This window comes from Ursus arctos, unplaced genomic scaffold (assembly GCF_023065955.2).
Source record: "Ursus arctos isolate Adak ecotype North America unplaced genomic scaffold, UrsArc2.0 scaffold_29, whole genome shotgun sequence".
NCBI lineage: Eukaryota > Metazoa > Chordata > Mammalia > Carnivora > Ursidae > Ursus > Ursus arctos.
Window position 1 is genome coordinate 35,128,045 of NW_026622974.1, and position 19,566 is coordinate 35,147,610.

The 19,566-nt window shown below is 37.2% G+C and overlaps 1 protein-coding gene across 7 annotated transcripts in view; it reads right to left on the reverse strand.

Moving 5' to 3' along the window:
• The window catches only part of UBE3D (ubiquitin protein ligase E3D), a 367,577-nt gene that overhangs the window by 273,297 nt on the left and 74,714 nt on the right, over positions 1-19,566 (reverse strand). For all 7 annotated transcript variants that reach the window (XR_008956211.1, XM_048219692.2, XM_057303955.1 and 4 more), the window contains exon 9: positions 7,156-7,294. Coding sequence is in view for 6 of the 7 variants with exons in the window: in XM_048219692.2 (XP_048075649.1) it covers positions 7,156-7,294 (139 nt within the window). In the remaining variant the exon portion in view is untranslated. The remainder of the gene's footprint in view (positions 1-7,155; positions 7,295-19,566) is intronic.

A 19,566-nucleotide genomic window follows, 5' to 3' on the forward strand; every position in this document is an offset into this window, starting at 1 on the left:
ATTATTAACTTCTGAACAATTGAGAACTTGAATATATCGTTTTTACATCACAGAAATGATGAAATTCAACTATCAGTGGATTTCTTAAAGTTAAAAACCAAACTACATACAAGTAACATAAGTGAGAATTTTCTTCTCTAAGTAGTATACAGGTCCCTTACTCAAGATGCTTCCTCTGCTTCACCCTTCCCCAGTGAACAGTGTATGATTTCACATCCATCTAGAGCTGAGAAAATAGCCCTGATTAACCCTAATTATCAGATGGTAATAGATAAGCTCTATAAAGCTTTTCTGTTTCTTCTTCTCTACATATTCTCACTATATAATCCAGTTACACAGCATACACATAAAACTGTAACCTGATGAAGCTCACCTTTTTTCCAGGACCCATTACTTAAGAATGTTACTCACATTGCGCCCACGTTTGAAGGTTGTGGTTCTCTAAAGGATGATATTAATAAAAGAAAAACTGTTGCTGCCTGATGGTAAAAATAAGATAATACAAAACCCAGGACTGTGAAAAAGGATGATTTGCCATTTTCTTTGATGAAATTGTCATGGGATGGAATAAACAATAGACTCAGAATCAGAGAACCTAGGTAGGAATTAAAAAAAACCCATAGCCCTGCATATTAGGACTTACATAAACTTGTTTAGATTACTTACTTTCTTTTTTTTTTTTTCTTAAAGATTTCATTTATTTATTTGACAGAGAGAGAGACAGCCAGCGAGAGAGGGAACACAAGCATGGGGAGTGGGAGAGGAAGAAGCAGGCTCATAGAGGAGGAGCCTGATGTGGGGCTCGATCCCATAACGCCGGGATCACGCCCTGAGCCGAAGGCAGACGCTTAACCGCTGTGCCACCCAGGCGCCCCTAGATTACTACCTTTCTGTACCTTTAAAATGGGGTTTGTTGTTGTGAGGATTTAAAAATGGATAATGTCTGTGAAAACATTTACAATTATTGTAGAACACAGCTATCTACCTGGGGGAAACAAAGAAGCTTTCATTTGGGGGCTCTACGACCTTAGAAATGCCACCCGCACAGTTGGGAAGGCCTGGAGCCGCTGATGGAGCTGGAGTTAATGAGGTAAGGTGTGGGAAAGAACAAACAAGATGTCCTCAGCTCAGGGCTCGAGGCGGTGGAACACTCCTTATCTCTCAGCTGAGTCTAAGTTTCCAAGGAAGGCTCTTCCTGGGAATTCTCTGTGGGAGTCAAACCATAAGTTAGGAGAGAGAGAGAGTTTAGCCAGATGGCTCCATCTATTAATGGAGCTCTCTGCCATGTTACCACTTAGTTACTCCACGTCTGGAGGGATGAGACCCAACTGCAGAAGAAACGGAAGCCCAAGCAAATTGGGAAAACAATGCTTAGCTGGGGGCCTTTGGGGCCTCTGGCCTGACTCCGTGTCCACCAAGAGCGCCAAAGGTAGGTCTTGTTTCTGACAAGATGTTTGGATTTTGTTCTCATCGCAACAGGAAGGTCATGGAAGAATTTTAAGCTGGGAGTGACATAAGCCCATCCTTCTTCTTGGGGCACAACAACTACAGTACGTGCTTCGCAACGCATCGGTGTTTCTCAACCAAATCCTGCATTCTGTTTGCTCATAATCACACTGCGGATATGAAGGTGTGGTAACACGGTACAAGTCAAAATTACAACAAATCCACCAAATGGTATCCCTATTGGCCTGAAAGAAATGTTACACTGTAATTTAAGAAGTTAGAATTTCATATATGTTAATAGCTCTAATAAATAAGATAAACTTTTCCTTTTGGGATTTGGCAGTGATAACAGCTCAAGCAGGAATGTCAAGTGAATCCCTGGAAACCTAAAATAACATTTTTTACAAGAAAAGCAGCAGTGCTCACAGTCACTAACTGGGTCTGGAAAGTAAGAGAATTGGAAATGTAAAGATGGTATCTTTAACAAGTGTCATTCTACTATTTTACAGCTCTTGCCAATACAGCACCTTAAAAGATGTGCATTACAGTGAATTTCCAATTGAAAAAAGTAAATCCCAAATATGGGCAAAATTAGCAGCCCCACTCCTTGTCATTGTAATAAATAATTAAGTAGGTGTTACAAAGATGAAAAAGCAGAGCATCTCTTTCTAATCCTGACAGACTCCCTCCCCTTCTTCACTGATCCTTTATCTTACAGTGAAGACCCGCACAAGGAAGTCGGTTCCTGGTATGCTCCTGAGAAGACTGCTTCTTTCCAGAGGCAGTAGCAAGGACTGCATCGCTGTAGCAGACACCGTTCGTGAACTTGTGCCGAGTTTCTCTACACCTTGGGAACTGGGAAAGTGTCTGTGCTCCTGGTTAATAATATTCAGCAACCAGGCTGAAAGCAGATGAAGTACAATCAGGAGTAGGGAGGAAGAGTCAGTCACAGAGCTCCTGTGGCTGAGCTGCTACGAGAGGACACTAACATCACTGAGAGCACGCAGGGCTTTTGTGCCCAGGTGCTGATGTGAGCCTGAGCTGGGATCCATCGAGGGATTAAGACCTCCTCTGTCACAGGGACAAAACAGAATGCGCCTCCTCTCAATTCCCCCACACCTAGTTTAAATTCTTCTTCTTCCTTAATCTCCTTAAGACTTGAGTTGAGACTACTTTGCAATAAAATTATTCTCAATTTATATCACACATGGATGATTATTCTATCTCCCTCATGTGCTGTAATATCCTCCAAGTCAGAGTCATCTCTCTTGATCCCCATTCACCCATCACACAAACATTTCAAACAGTACATGGAAAGTGACATAAATAGTAAATGTCTTCCAGCCTTGCTCCCCAAAGATAACCACTATTAAGTTTCTTGTATTTCCCTCCATAAATGTTTGTGGGCATATACAAACCTTTATGTTATTCAATGTTCGATTCAATGAGCAAAACTTAAAAAGAAACATGGATTGATATACAGAACTTTAAATCATTTCTGGTTCAAGTATATAAATAATTATAAGTTACTGCAAAATAAGGTGTGTGTGTGTGTGTGTGTGTGTGTGTGTGTGTGGACATTTCAAGGTAGATACAACCTGCCTCCATGTACAGCTCCCACCCCCTCTACCTTCCAGGACTTCAGCGAGTATTGCCCTTGGGTAGCAGGTGGAATTACCAGGGCACAAGCCTGGTGAGTCCAGCTCTGTGAATAACATGGTGGGTATTCCCTGGCCAACTCACTCCATCTCTCTGAATCTCAGTTTCCTCTCTTACAAAATGAGAAGGTGTTTTCAGAGGTCCCTTTGAGAGCTCAGGATTGAAGCTGGTAATCAAGTACTGATAAATAAAACAGGTACACCAGGGCCAAAGTATGAAATTAGTATCAGGAAGAAAATCAAACATAATATCGCAGCTTACCAGGAGAATATGAATGCAAATTAGACTGGAGCAGTTATTTAAAAAATATTTTTAATTGAGGTATAATTGACATATAACATTATATTCATTTCAGGTGTACAACGATTCCATATTTATATACAGTGCAAAAGGATCATCACAATAAGTCTAGTTAACATCCAGCACCATCCCACTTACAAAAACTTGTTTTTCTTATAATGAGAACTTTTAAGATCTAACCTGTTAGCAACTTTAAAATATGCAATATAGTATTATTAACTATAGTCACCATGCTGTATATTATATCCTCAGGACTTATTTATTTTATAAATGGAACTTTGTACCTTTTGCTCACCTTTACCCATTTTGTCATCTCCATACCCATGAACTCGGGTTTCTTTGGTTTTGTTTTTTTAGAATCCACATGTAAATGAGATCATACAGTATTTGTCTTTTTCTGACTTATTTCACTTAGCATAATCTCCTCTAGGTCCATCCATATTGTCACAAATGGCAAGGTTTTATTCTTTTTTATGGTTGAATTGCATATATATGCCCCACAACCTCTTTATCCATTCATCCATAGATGGACCCTTAGTTTGGTTCCATATCTTGGCTATTGTAAATAATGCTGCAACGAACATGGGGATGCATACATCTTTTCCAGTTAGTGTTTTCATTTTTCTTTGGATAAACACCCAGTAGTGGAATTGCTGGATCATATGGTAGTTTTATTTTTTTAATTTTTTGGCCAACAGGTTTGTTTTCCATACTCGCTGCACCAATATACATTCGCACCAACAGTGCACAAGGGTTCCTTTTCTTCCACATCCTTGCCAATGCTTGTTCTTTCCTGTATTTTTGATGACAGCCATCCCTAAAAGGTGTGATGATAACTCAGTGTGGTTTTGATCTGCATTTCTCTGATGACCAGTGATGCTGAGCATCCTTTCATGTACATGTTGGCCATCGTAAGTGGAAAATGTCTGTTCAGATCTTTTGCCCATTTCTTAATTGAAGTGTTTGATGTTTTTGCTGCTGAGTTGTATGAGTTTTTTTTTTTTAATATATTTTGGATACTAACCCCTTTCCAGATCTATGATTTGCAAATATTTTTTCCCATTCAGTAGGTCGCCTTTTCATTTTGTTGATGATTTCCTTTATTGTACAGCAGCTTTTCAGTTTGATGTAGTCCTTTGTTTATTTTTCATTTTGGTGTCAGATTAAAAAAATCATCACCAAGACCATTGTCAAGGAACTTACCTCCTATGTTTTCTTCTAGGAGTTTTATGGTTTCTGGTCTTACCTTCAAGGCTTTAATCCATTTTGCTTTAATTTTTGAGATGGTCCAATTTCATTCTTTTGCCTATGGCTGTCCAGTTTTCCCAACACCATTCATTGAAGAGACTGTCCTTTCCCCATTGTATATTCTTGGCTCCTCTGACATAAATTAATTGACCATATATACATGGGTTTATTTCTGGGCTCTCTATTCTGTCCCACTGGTCTATGTGTCTGTTTTTATGCCAATACCATACTGCTTTGATTACTATAGCTTTGTAATATAGTATGAACTTAGGAAGCATATTTCCAGCTTTGTTCTTTGTCAAGATTGCTTTGGCCATTTGGGGTCTTTTGTGGTTCCATACAAACTTAAGAATTCTTTGTGTAGTTCTGTGAAAAATGCCATTGGAATTCTGACAAGGATTGCACTGAATCCTTAGGTTGCACTGGGTGGTATGGATATTTTAACAATATCAATTCTTCTAATCCATGAGCACAGAATATCTACACATTTATTTGTGTCTTTTTCAGTTACTTTCATTAATATCTTATAGCTTTCAGGGTACAGGTCTTTTATCTCAACTAAATTTACTCCTAGTTATTTTATTCTTTTTGATACAACTGGAAATGGGATTGTTTTCTTAATTTCTTTTTTTAAAAGATTTTATTTATTTGACAGAGAGAGAGAGAGAGAGCACGCAGAGCAAGGCGAATAGCAGACGGAGAGGGAGAAACAGGTTCCCTGATGAGCAGGGAGCCTGACGTGGGGCTCAATCCCAGGACCCCGAGACCATGACCTGAGCCAAAGGTAGACACTTAACCGATTAAGCCACCCAGGTGCCCCTTAGTTTCTTTTTCTGATATTTGTTATTAGTATATAGAAACACAACAGATTTTTTATATTGATTTTTTATATTGATTTTGTATCCTTCATCCTTTATTTCCTTCATTAGTTCTACCAGTTTTTTGGTAGTCTTTAGGGTTTCTCTATGTAATATATCATCTGCAAATAGTTCTACTTCTTTCCCTTTCTAATTTAGATCTCTCTTATTCCTTTCTCTTACCTATCTGCTTTGGCTAGGACTTCCAACACTATGTTGAAGAAAAGTGGTGAGAGTGAGCATCCCTATCTTATTCCTGATCTTTTTTTTTTTTCCCTGATCTTATTGTTGAGTATGATGTTAGTTATGGGCCTCTCATATTACGGTCTTTATTATGTTGAGGTCTGTTCCCTCTATACCCACTTTGTTGAGGGTTGTTTTTTTTTTTTTATCATAAATAGATATTGAATTTTGTCAAGTGTTTTTTCTAAATCTATTGAGATGATCATATAATTTTTATCCTTCATTTTGTTAATGTGGTATATCACACTCATTGATTTGCAGATGTTGAACCATCCCTGCATCTCTGGAACAAATGCCACCTGGTCATGGTGCATGATCTTTTTAATGTATATTGAATTTGGTTTGCTAATATTCCATTGAGGATTTTTGCATCTATGTTCATCAGGGATATTGGCCTATAATTTTCTTTTCTAGTGGCATTCTTGTCTGGTTTTGGTATCAGTGTAATGCTGGCTGTGTAAAATGAGTTTGGAAGCATTCCCTTGGAGCAATTTTTGAAACAATTTCCTGAGCTATAATTCATAGGAAAATCCACATCTTGTTTTACCACAGAGGTATATCAAACAATATACACTGATCCTGAAGTTATCTTAGGATACAACCACTATCCTTCAGAAGTACAGCCAACCCATGTTTACTCATTTCTCTGCAATGCATGTGACCTTCTCATCAGCCTCAGAGAGCTCATGAGTATTTTTCCATTGTCAAGAGTCATAGATAAGTTCAATGTTACATTCAGTAGCTATGGGTCATAACTTAAGCAACTAGTTAACATCTTAATTCCCATTTGCCACGTCAGTGACAATTAGCTGCCTACCAGGGAGGAGGTCTTCCTGTTGATCAGACCACATACGCTGTTCTGTCCTGTTTGTTCTACTCTCACCATGTCCTTTACCAGGAGCACAGATAAATATCCAGAGGAGTGTCGAAGTGAGGAGGAAGGGGCTTGGGAGAGGGGGAAAAGGTGCTGCAAGCAGGTAGGGCACCATCAGTGTTAAACATCTATTTGGCAACTTGACTGCAAGCTAACAGTAGCAAATCTACTAATAATGGTTGAAGATCTTTGTTCTAGAGCAAAGCTAGGAAAGGGAAAGTGGCATTCACAGTGTCTTTGTAGGTGTTTTTGTCATTTCTCTCAGACACAGGAGAGATGGAGGTTAAAAGAACAAACTCTGGAGCTAGAAAGGTATAGGCTCTGCCACTATTAGACTACTAGCTAATCAATTCTGAGTCTCTATTATTTATTTATTTCAAAGAGACACAAGGCATTCCATGCATTGTGCTTATTATCATCATCTGAAGTGTGGGTTCTGTGGGCTATCTCCCACAAAATACAAGATCCTTAAAAAATAATTACAAGTAAAACTGAAAAATCATCCCCTGGAAAAGGAGTTGTACTTACCTGAAAGGAATTCATAGAGCGAAGGGATGGAGGCAGCGTTGCATTATTCCTTGACAATATCAGCAGCAGCTCCAGGCAGGTTGCAGAAGGCAGGGTTAGAGAGTGGATGCTGATGTCACTTTCCCAAGCACTGGAAAGCCTGAAACACATCGATGTGTATAATTTTGTAACTGTGGGGCTCCTGGGTGGCTCAGTCAGTTAAGTGTCCGACTTGATTTCAGCTCAGGCCATGATCTCAGGATCGTGAAATCCAGCCCAGTGAAGGGCTCAAGGCCCAGCAAGGAGCCTGCTAAAGAGTCTCTCTCCCCCTGTGCCTCTGTCCCTCCCCCACCCACTCAAGCTCTCTTTCTCTCTCTCAAAAAAAAAAATAATTTCATAATTGTATCTGGTCATAATTATTTCAAAAATCTGATGGAGAAGGAGAAGCTTTCAAGTGTAGAAGGGAAAAGCAATGCACAAAAAAGTAGAAATAAAATGGTTATACTAAAAATTCAGAGTAAATATCCAAGACATTTTTATAGTGTTTTGATATAAAACAGACAGATTAGGCAATTTTTTCAGGTCAACATTTCATACTCAAAGTTTAAGAGTCACAGGAAATGCAGTCTTATTTGTGAGGGACCTATTTGGTGTGGGGTATGGGTAATAGCTAATATATTGAATGCTTCCTATATTCTATGCCCTCTTCTACATGTAACATCGTGTTCACCCCTCAGATATCTATGAAATGAAACTGTCGCTATCCTCATTCTACAGATGTGGAAATTGTTTCTGAGCTGGATATGCCCTATGAAGTGTCTAGTTCATTGATTTTCAAACCTTAAAAAGTGACGGAATCCTTTTATCAAAAAGTCTTGTGAAAGCTCCATTTATAATACAAATAAAAGCAAAGCTGCTCTGTTGGAAGGGGAAAGGTTTGGCAGGAGGCTCCCTTCATCTTCCAAGTAGCCTATGAAGCATCTCTGCTACATCTGTTGAACCTACTTGAAAATTACTTCATTCAAGAAATGGGGAAACCGAAGGCTAGAAAAGTAAAGACTTCTCTGGGGTAAAGTACGTGTTTAGAAATGATATGGCTGGGTCTAGAATCCGGGTTTCCTGACTGCCTATCGAGCGCTTGAAGTAAAGGGGAAAATCAGAAAATCATTATGGGAAAACAATGTAATAAGAATAGGATGTGTCTTATCTGTCAATTCTTCTATTTACTTGAGTATTTCCTGCCTGTGCCCCTATCAAAATATCTCTTATCACTGTCCTAATTTTTAGATATATATCTATATTTTCCATTTACATAAACTTCTTTTTGTGAAGCTGCCTTTCACCCAATTGGTGAATTCTGGAATGTCAGAGAGCATCAGTGGCTGAGGGCATAATGGATTTTAACGTTTATGTGATAAGTCAGAGCAGATGGTTTAGCTGTGTCATCAGTCAGGTTACTTGTGCTAATACATTTCTGATGTGGGGTGGGGAACTAACTCTTCTTTGAAGCATTTGCCAACTAGTTGGACTAGAATAGGACACTGCCCACTTTCCCCAAAAATGGTCTGTTTTCATCAAGGGCACGTTTGGAATGTCTTCTCTGTGCTTTAAACACCTCTCTGATATTTTATATTGATTGGCTATGTTATTCTTTCTCCTTTTATTAGTTATACAACATGCTCCACATTTCTCTGGGGTGGAAATAAAAATCTCGTTGTCTTTGGTAAAAGTCAAATGTAGTACTAGTGCAGTGGCTCTAAGCTCACTCTCCCTACCCCCTTCCTTACGCCTTCTACAAACCACACCATTACTTGCGTTACACTAAACACACTATGTCTTGCTCATGCGGTTTTCTGAACCTGCAAGGCTGTTAGGCTACCTGGAGAACTTCTGTTCATTCTGCAAGACCCACATAATATCATTTCCTTGGAGACATCCTCGTTTCCTTTATAAGAATTAACTGCTTGCCAATACCATATTTGTATCCATTACGACACTCACCACCACCCTACTCGTATTCTTATTTGAGCTGTGTGACTCATCCTAAATCAGACATGAGCAACCATATCCTGCGGATTCCTCTAACTTTGCTGCCCAGTGTGGAAAGAAAGATTAGATTAGTTGTTTTTCCTTAGGCACACCCAGGTATTAACCTTTTACTGGCTATAAGAAAAACATTCCACTTACATTTGTATATTCAATAATTTAATTTTTTTCCAAGTGTTATTTTTATAATCAGAAATGGGATTTCTGGGTCACACAAAGGAATGTTTAACTGCTGCTCCGAGGTGTCAACATGCTGCTAAGTGGCTATGGTGTGATCTATCAAAAAGGACAGTCAGGGAGAAATTACAATTCTTTAGCGCTCCTTGTCACCGACCAGTGACAGGCACTCTTGGACAAGTCTGGTTTCCTCATGAGATTCTGGAGTTCATACACAACCTATACAATGTATTAAACCACCAAAATTTACACAAAAGGACATTCTCACACTAATGATATCCATAGTCACAAAAAAAGATATAATTAGTTATACATGTTAGTTATTCAAGTCTCTATGTAATTACAAATATTTGCATGGTATGTGAATTCAACTCTGGCATTTTAAATCTAATCTTTCAAGAGTTCTATGATTTAACAACTTTTATCCCTATTGAAGCTCATGAAGGTGAGGAGTGTTGTCCAGATCACACGGTAAGTGGTGGAAAAGAAACTCAAGCATGATCCTCTCCATCTAAATTTCATTCTCTTTTGTATCTAGAAATGCTCTGTATTTCTGAACAAATTCTATCAAATAAAAATTGAAAAGCCCAAGGGTAAATGATGAAGTACATTTTAGATCTCTTAGAACACCTCATTTCTCAATAATTTGAACCACCTTATTTTTGAAATCAGACAACCCAGATGGACCTAGGAAGGCTCAAATTCCTAATATTTTCCTTTCATTTACCCTAATATTTATCCATCTATTCTTTTTTTTCTTTCATTAGCCCCAGGATTTACCTTTTTATTGTTAAGTTTTATAAATGTTCTCTATAATCTTAACCACATATTATCACATGAAACATCCATATACGTGGACAAACACAGAAATTAATACATGAAAAATGCTAACAGTTGTTTTGGAAAGTTAGAACTATGGGTAACTGTCCCCCAAAACTTCAGTTAATGTTTTTACATTGTGGTTTCTGTTTTGTTTTGACTTAGGAAGAAAGAAATAAAGACAACAGGAAGATGCAGAAGTGGGCTGGCGTACTTAAAATTCAGTTTATCGTAAAACCACCACCAAACTCATTATGAAAATTTAAGGCATGTGTTAATTGAGCCAGAAGTGATCCTTGAGACTATCTACCCATGGCTCAAATTTCTGTTAATGATTTAAGCATTTTAAGAAACATAGGATTATAATAATCCAGAATTTGGATTATTTCTGATATTTCCTGCAAAAACATCCTAGACGATTAGACCTAAATCAGTAAACTTCCACTATAAAACTGACAAGAAAGATAATTCAAAGAGAATAACAAACTTAACATTAATTGAAATCCATTTTGGTGATTTTTAAAGTAGTGGCAGAGGAGAAGCTTTCCTAAGAGACCAGAACTGTCAGCCAGGTGACCTTAGTCAGAGACCAAAATGCAAGCAGAGGACACAACATCCTTATTTCTGAACTTTTGCCTTGACAAAATTCCCTAGAGAAGCAACTATGGCCTCTCTATTTTTAAAGAGGCAATGAGAAGGGGGAAAAAAGTCCCCTTCCATCACGTCTAACAAAAATAGTGAAACTGAGAATGAATCAAACACTAATAAATAGCAAGAAAAGAACTTGAGAAAACAGAATGGTGATAGTCTACTAAAAACCAGAGGTTGTTTAATGTTATACATGAAAATGACAGAGATGATAAAACAACTCTACCAAAAATTAAAATATTTAAAATGAGTCCAACATATTATATAGAGAAGAAAAAAATAATATGGTATAGGAGAACTCAAGATGAAAATATTTAACTTAAATTTCATGTTTCTCCTATTTTAGCAATTGATCTGGACTCTTCAGTCTTAGAAGGACCTAGCAAACAGCCTATTAATGACGTTAAAATATAATATTGCTTATATCTGTATATTTTTAAATTCCAATTTCAAAGCTATAACAATGATAAAGCTCATCAATTTAAGCTCTCAAAATATCAAAACAGGGGCGCCTGGGTGGTACAGCGTTTGGGCGTCTGCCTTTGGCTCAGGGCGTGATCCCGGCGTTCTGGGATCGAGCCCCACATCGGGCTCTTCCGCTATGAGCCTGCTTCTTCCTCTCCCACTCCCCCTGCTTGTGTTCCCTCTCTCGCTGGCTGTCTCTATCTCTGTCGAATAAATAAATAAAATCTTTAAAAAAATATATCAAAACAAACAAATGACCACAACTAAGTGCTAGACTTATTATAAACATACAACTATTTAAATAAATAATTTGGAGAAGGAATCAAAATTTTATAAATTCTTATACTGTCAAGAATACAAAATTCAGAAACAACCAAATATACTGTTTACCTGTTATGATAAACCATATTAACTCCAGGATAGAGTTTTAAATATTTTAAAAGAACTAATTCATAAAAATAGAACATGGAAAGTGTATAAACCAACTGCTCCTTATAAATTTCAAAATAAGGTTCAATAAGTCATGAACAGCACTTCTTTGAAATTACAGTATTTGAAAATTACAGAAAAAAATCGAGTTTTTAAAATCACAAATGTCAACACTGTTCTTCAGTTCTCTTTAAAGTACAGGGCTCTTAAGAGAAAAAATTTTAGGTATACAATTCCTGAAAGCTGTGTCTTTTAAACTTTGTCCATAAGACATACGAATTGTCAAGGCAATCTCTCTCTTTCCCACAAATCAGAAAGCATGGAGAAAATGGTTCTGCTTTGAATAAGACACCACCAAGGCAATCTCAAAATTAAGTTTATTTATTCATGCCAAAAAACTATAAAAGATTTTGTTTTTTATAAATGCATATATTATTACAAGATGCCCGTTGTTGAGAATTTAGGGATTAGACTGGCAACACTTTATTTATTTATTGTTGTTTCCAAGTATTTTGCAATTTATAAATGCTGATTTTATTTCATTTTATTTAAAGAAATTTTTTGAGCACAGCTGACACAAAATGTTATATTTATTTCTGGTGTACAGCATAGTGATTCAACTTTTCTATACATTAGGCTATGCTCACAAGTGCAGTTATCATCTATTACCATACAATGTTATTATAATACCATTGACCACGTTCCCTATGTCTGTGACTTACTCACGCCATAACTGGAGGCCTGTGTCTCCCTCTCCCCTTCATTCATTTTTCCCATCCGCCCACCACCTTTCCTCTGGAAACCATCAGTTTATTCTCTGTATTTATAGGTCTGATTCTGCTTTTCGTCTATTCACTTGTTTTGTTTTTTAAATTCCACGTATGAGTGAAATCATATGGTATTTATTTGTCATTCTCAGTCTGACTTATTTCACTCAGCACAATACCCTCTAGGTTCATCCATGTTGTCGCAAAGGGCAGGATCTCATCTTTTTATGGCTCTGCAATGGCAACACTTTCATTAAAGGAGAGAGTACACCTTTTTGAACATGCTTGCCAGAAACTTCATAATAACATTAGAATAGTTAGAAGTCCATCAGAAAAGGCCAGCTAGTCCTTCAGATTTTTTTAACTTTTTGTTGCAAAAAATTTCAAATATACAAAAAGTATATTTGGAAGAAAATTAATTCAAAACCAATCTTATTCCATATTCAAAATTAAATTCAAGGTGTACTAAAGGCATAAATGTAAAAAATTAATAAAAAAATCTTTCCAGAAAATCTAAGAAAACTATGACAAACCTATACGCCATAAGGTTTTATAATTTTTAAAAATTGTATTGTTAAGAAATAAAAAATCTTTAAAAGCCACAGGCAGAGGAAAGGAAACTTTATGATAGAAAGAACTCCCATATTCTCCTATATATTTATAAAATGAAAACACAAATTCATTTTTAAGTAGTGAATTTTAACTTTCAAGTAGTGAATTTTAAACCATTTGAAGGTCAGAGGTCTCTATGACAAAATGATTAAAACTATAGCCTCTCTACCCACAACAGTGCTTGTTTTTTCCCTAAAGATTGATCGACTGATTGATTGATTTTGACAGACAGAGAGAGAGGGGAGCAAGAGAGCAAGAGAACACAAGCCCAGGGAATGGCAGAGGGAGAGAGTGTGGGAGAAGCAGGCTTCTCCCAGGACTCGGGGATCACGACCTGAGCTGAAGGCAGACGCTTAACCGACTGGGCCACCCAGGCGCCTCATCAACAGTGCTCATTTATACAAAAAAAAAAAAAAAAAAAAAATGTGCACATAAATTTGAATGCTCCCCAAGCTACCCAATTATGTCCTTATCATGTCCTCCTTTCGTATTAATGGAATTATACAACATGTGACCTTTTTTGTCTGGCTTCTCTCACTTAGCATAATGTTTTCAAGATACATGGATCTCAGAGTAGGACCCCTTGCTTTTAGATTAAAATTTGATTTCTAATTTACCACTTTTTATAAAATATTAAAAACAGTTCCATCTTTAACTATAAATCATAATATCTGTGTTAGCATATTAATAAGTGTAACCACTTACGAAAAGCTTTCAAAGAGTTTTTGAAGAGGTCTCCTGGCTCACATTTTTACCTCATTCCATTACCAGAGAATATCAATTGAAGGGAAGCCTGAGAAATGCGCTTCCAACCCTTTAATCACTTTACTGAGTAACCGGAAATCAATAAATCAGGTCCACTCTAATAACATTCTCTGAAGTACACCTCACACTGGCAACCACTCGGTTCCCTGTCCCATCAGGGGACCAACTCAGCCAACACTTTGATTAATCAACACTGCCCAGTCTGCCCCACAGTTTAAGTCCTTTGCCAATGTGGATGGAAAAGTGTTTGTGACGCACAAACTACAAAGCAAAAATTTAAGACTGCCGCTTTTATTATTTCCAAGGCTTAGTAAAACATACAGGTTGTCTTCATTTTTCAGTTCAAATTGGTTGGCAGTAACTGTGTTGAGATGCACTGTGAAACCATGTTTGGTCTCAGCAGAAGAGAGAGAGAGATGATCTGTTAGAGTTCTAGCAGCCCACGGCTTCAGACAGGGATGTATCCTGGTGGTTTGTCACCATATCCCACCCTACTCTCCCCCGCCTTTATGGAACACTGTCATCTTCAGTACCCCCTGCTTCTCTAGTGTACTCGTCTTCCTAAGTCCACCCTCAGAGGACCTTCTCCTGGAAATCCATACACTCCTTCTGCACAAAAGGGCAACTGGCAATGGTGTAACTCAATTCAGAAGAATTAGGCCTGGCCAATCTTGGTATCTTAGCTATTAAGCTATACTAAATCACAACTGGCTCTGTCTGACCCATTAAAAGGTAAATCCCAATGACTAAAACTGTGTCCGTCCATGAGAAGAGATGAGAATTCAAATGCCAAGATCGCTAACCTATTCATGCTCTCTATGCAAGAATCCTTGATTTTAGATTAAGACTTCAGACCTTTTGTGAAATCACACGTCAATGTAACTCTGGTAGAGTGGAAGCACAGCTGGCCACATCCATCTCAGGTGAGGTAAGAAAGTCAATTTCCAAGTAATTTTGCATAGAAAAAATTTGTTTCTACCAACTTAAATTCAGTTCCTCTCTAACAATCTGAGTCTTCCGTATCTTAACACTAAGATCTACTAGGGCAGGCCAGAAAGTCTCCTAAATTTTATGTCTATCATTTATCCATTAGCCCTAAAAAGCTTAGAAAAAGTTTAGAAACTGGCAAATATGCTCTAAAGTTTTATTCAAGAATTTTATGAGTTAAGATATATCCCCTATGAGGAGCATCTTAAGTCAAAGAACAGAAATATCTGACCAAATTTTTCCAAGGCAGAATCAAATATTATTAAATGGAAGCTTTTGGAACCTAAGAGGACTTTTAGTGAAACATCCAAAGGCCATGATTTTTTACAAAATTATTAAATACAATATATTCTCTTTCCTTGCCACTGCACCCTTGCAATAAGGTGTCTCTGCTAGCTGGCTTCACTATTCTACATTCTGTTCATTTCGGAGAGGCTACTCCCAATATTTGAAACCAAGGTAAAAAAAAAAAAAAAAGACTCTTAAATTGTGGGTAATCCTCCCTGTACAGTGTATGTGTGTATAATTGAGGTAGGAAGAAGGGAAAGTGTTAAATATGGGATACTCAAGAAATCAGTATTCTACGAAAATTTTTAATTTATTCTCAGAAACTGGTTAAAGGTACTTAAGCACCTGAATTTACCAGTGTTAGAAGGGCTAGAAAAGCTGCCTTGTCCTTTTTTTCAGCAGCAATACATCATACTGTGAATATAAAAAATATTGTCATCTTCTGAACCAATTCATAATAATGAGAAATTATTTATGAATGTTAAAATAAGGGAAGCTTGTATTTTTTAGTCTACAAAACAGGAAGAAAGCAAAACCATGTTTCTTTTTTTTTTTTTAAGATTTTTATTTTATTTATTTATTGGACAGAGAGAGAGACAGCCAGCGAGAGAGGGAACACAAACAGGGGGAACGGGAGAGGAAGAAGCAGTCTCCCAGTGGAGGAGCCTGATGTGGGGCTGGATCCCAGAACGCCAGGATCACGCCCTGAGCCAAAGGCAGACGCTTAACGACTGAGCCACCCAGGCACCCCCAAAACCATGTTTCTTGATGATCCAACCAAGAAAAGCTTATTTAATTTTATTTTAAAAAACAAAATACTTTTTATTAACCTATTGATATAAACATTCAAAAATATAAATTTGCTTTCGCTAGTAAACACATATTTTTCAGTGAAAGTAACAAAAATTATACTTTTGATACCTGAGTTCATCTCTTATTAATACCCCAAGTATTATCTTTAATACTGCTTGCTAATTTACTTACAACATTGAGTTTTAGAAGTCATTGCTTCAAAGTATGAAACCCCCCAAAATCAAGACTTAAATAATAATTATAAACCTATACTGACATGGAAAGACACACTATTTTGATCAGTTAAAAAAAAAAAAACCAGCAAAATAGGAGCACCTGGGTGGCTCAGTGCTTAAGCGTCCATCTCTTGATTTCAGCTCAGGTCATGATCTCGGAGTCATGGGATGGGGCTCCTAGTCTGGCTCTGTCCTCAGCAGGGAGTCTACTTTCCTCTCTCTCTCTCTCTCTCCCCTCTCCCCCTGTTTGCACGTGCTTGCTCTCTCTTGAATAAATGAAATCTTTTTTTTTTTTTTTAAGAAAGGAAATGAAGGCTATCTTGGGATGTTTAAAATGTGTATTAGTATTATATCAAATAAAATCAGCTTTTTAAGCAAGAAACAATCAAATCACCATAACAAGTACTTTAAATCTTTCATTTACCTGGAACTAACCTAATGGGTAGTCTTTTCCATGAAAAAAAGTATTGACATGATAAATTTGGAATTCAAGATTTTTATCATTGTTAAAAATGCATTGTCTACAAGTTGACAAATTTGGTGGTTGCTATTAATAGGATTCTTTACTTAGATCACAAAGAATAGGAAATAAAACAAATGACTGACCACTTGAAGTGACCTGAGTAGGTATATTATTTATTAAGAGACTAAATAAAGAGATGTTAATAGTTCTAGGGAGCTTTCTTTCTTTTCTTTCTTTCTTTCTTTCTTTCTTTCTTTCTTTCTTTCTTTCTTTCTTTCTTTCTTTCTTTCTTTCTTTCTAGGAAAAAAAGTTTGCATCCAAACACTATGAGGCATAATTATTTCAGATAATTTCCATGAACTTGGGACAAGGTAAAAGCCCATGTTATTTGCCTTAGCACTTTGCCAAAATAAACCAAGGAATGTGACTTCTTTGGAAAGTCAGTGTCCAACCTAGCATTCAACCTAGTATCCATTCATATTTTTGTTATGTCCAATAGAATCATAATAATAGCCATTCTGCCTGGTGCTATGATCCCATTAGGTCTTATAACCTAAGCAGAGGCAGCTTAAGTCTAATCAGACCAAACAGCTGTTTTAACAGTTGGGTTTCTCCAAAATTAAAATATTCTATTCCTGACAGTGCCTAGCAACTCAACTGTTGAAACAGCTGCTCAAGTTGAAGAGGCAAAACCAAGTGTACGTACAGTCTTCCCATTTGCAACCGCTATGAGATTCTTTCAGAGTAGAAGTTCCTAAACTTGAGTTCATGTTGACATTTCCCAACCTGTTTAAAATTTTATACTTGCACTGCCTCTCTCTCTGACCTTCGGTCAATATTTCTGCCATCGTCATCTCTCTTCGTGTTTGCCCTTTGTCTCCTTCATACTCTAAACCATAATTGCCAGCTGGTGGTTCTGTACTTCCCTCCTTAGAAGTATCATCTGTGTGCTTATACTCTTATTCCTCTATTGTCTTGGAAATATTTTTACTTCCTATGAAACAGAAATGGTAACTCAGGAGTCCCCAGACTCCACTAAGTGATATATTCTTTCCAAAGACTTACATCAGCACTATTAAGGTTAACTGTTGAAATCAGAACCTGAAAAACAATCTTAAAATGCTCTCAGGCTAATGGTTTTCATTTTTGATCATTTTATAAGTGTTTCCAAGATTCTGGACTTGTCACCATGATCTCATTCAGATACGTCCATTTGTTCAACTTTTTAAATACTTACTCCGTAGCAGAGAAACATTTTCACCAACAGTCCTATTGCCAATAATAAGTACTTTTGTTTGTCTGCCCATCTCTCTACCCAACCTTTCCATCCATGCAGTCATCATTTTTCCAGCACCTTCTGATCTTAAAATTTCTGCCAACTGGACTGGACATACCCAGACTAAATTGACTCTGATAAGCTCTTAAAGTCTGCAGATCTTGACCCTGATTTTGTAACATTTGCTTTCTCCCCTCATAATGTCCTCACTCCTTTAAATTGTACTGCATTACAGATAATTTAAAATCCTGGCTCCCAGGGTCTGTCTAAGAATAGATATACTGCAGGACCCAGACTCATCAAACCAGAACATACCTACAAAGACGCTGAACACATTTCAAGATTACAAATTTTTTCCTGCAGCAGCTCCAGCTCTTCCGCTAGGTTATGTACGGAGTGATTCTGGCACATTAATCTTAGAAACAACCTCTCTCCCATGCCCCACTTCTCAGCAGGGGAGGGTGAAAGCCAAAGATACACTTCAACAAGTGCAGATACCATAAATGAAAAGGTGCTCACAGACCTCATACCACACAGTCCTGGGGCAACACGACTCCAAGGGAGACACTGGAGTGCTCTGCAAAACAGGGCTCCCGGGCTGGAAGTCATTTTAATATGTCATGTCAAACCCTAAGTTACCAGCATTGGAAAGCTAAATTTTTTTAATTAAAGGAGACTTTGAAATACTGGCTCTGCTGTCACTATCCCATTACCATGATGTCAGTGCAACACTAGCCCCGAAGTTACCTAACTTTGTTTTTGAGTCGGTCTGCAGAACAGGATTCATTCTTCCAGCTTACGGTACTGTTAAGATCAGTTTTGCTTCACAGGGCTAAACATAGAAAAGTTTTCATTTTTAATAAGAGCTTAGATAAATAACCCTAAATCCCAAAGGACCTCGTTAAAGCAGCCTCATAAAAGTTTTACACTTGCATATGAGTTTGAAAAAAAAAATGTCTACCTAGCAGTTTGAGCTCCTGCTGACTTCTCTAGCCTTGGGGAAGTTATTGTTGAAATTCATATGTCTTGCTATTTCTGATGATTTAAAGCAGTCTATTATGATAAATCACCATGAAGTACACCAAATGAAAGACACTGTTCAAACAAAAATTTCAATTTTAAATACACAAAATACACACAATGCACTCATCCGTATGTTTAAATAGCACTAAGGTTCTTATACATTACTCATCTAGCCACGTATTTTATCCTCACAGCCTAGGATGCAAAACCATATTTTGTACTAGGTGATCTATTTTCCCTTTCTTTTTTTAGGAGGTCATTTCAACACATTTTGACTCTACTCTGGAGAATTAAAGTCCGTGCAGGAAAGTTCCAACAAAATTGGAAACTAAATCAGTTGGAATAACAAGAACATAAGTAGTGGGCAATGTTAACATTTCCTCATATCCCTCACAGGACCAGGGAAGATCAAGACTGACACAGTATATTTAAAAGGTGAGCGAAGGACTGAAAACAGAACAGAATCTTATATGTTCAAATAATAAAACACCAGAGATGGCTTTTTAAAAATGCCTCAGTACACAGCACCTCATTTTGCAATATGGTAAGTGCTTAATTAATATTGGTGAACTTGAAAGAAATCAGCTTATAGATCATTTCCTGCCATTTTATCCCATTATGGGACAATCATCATTAGTG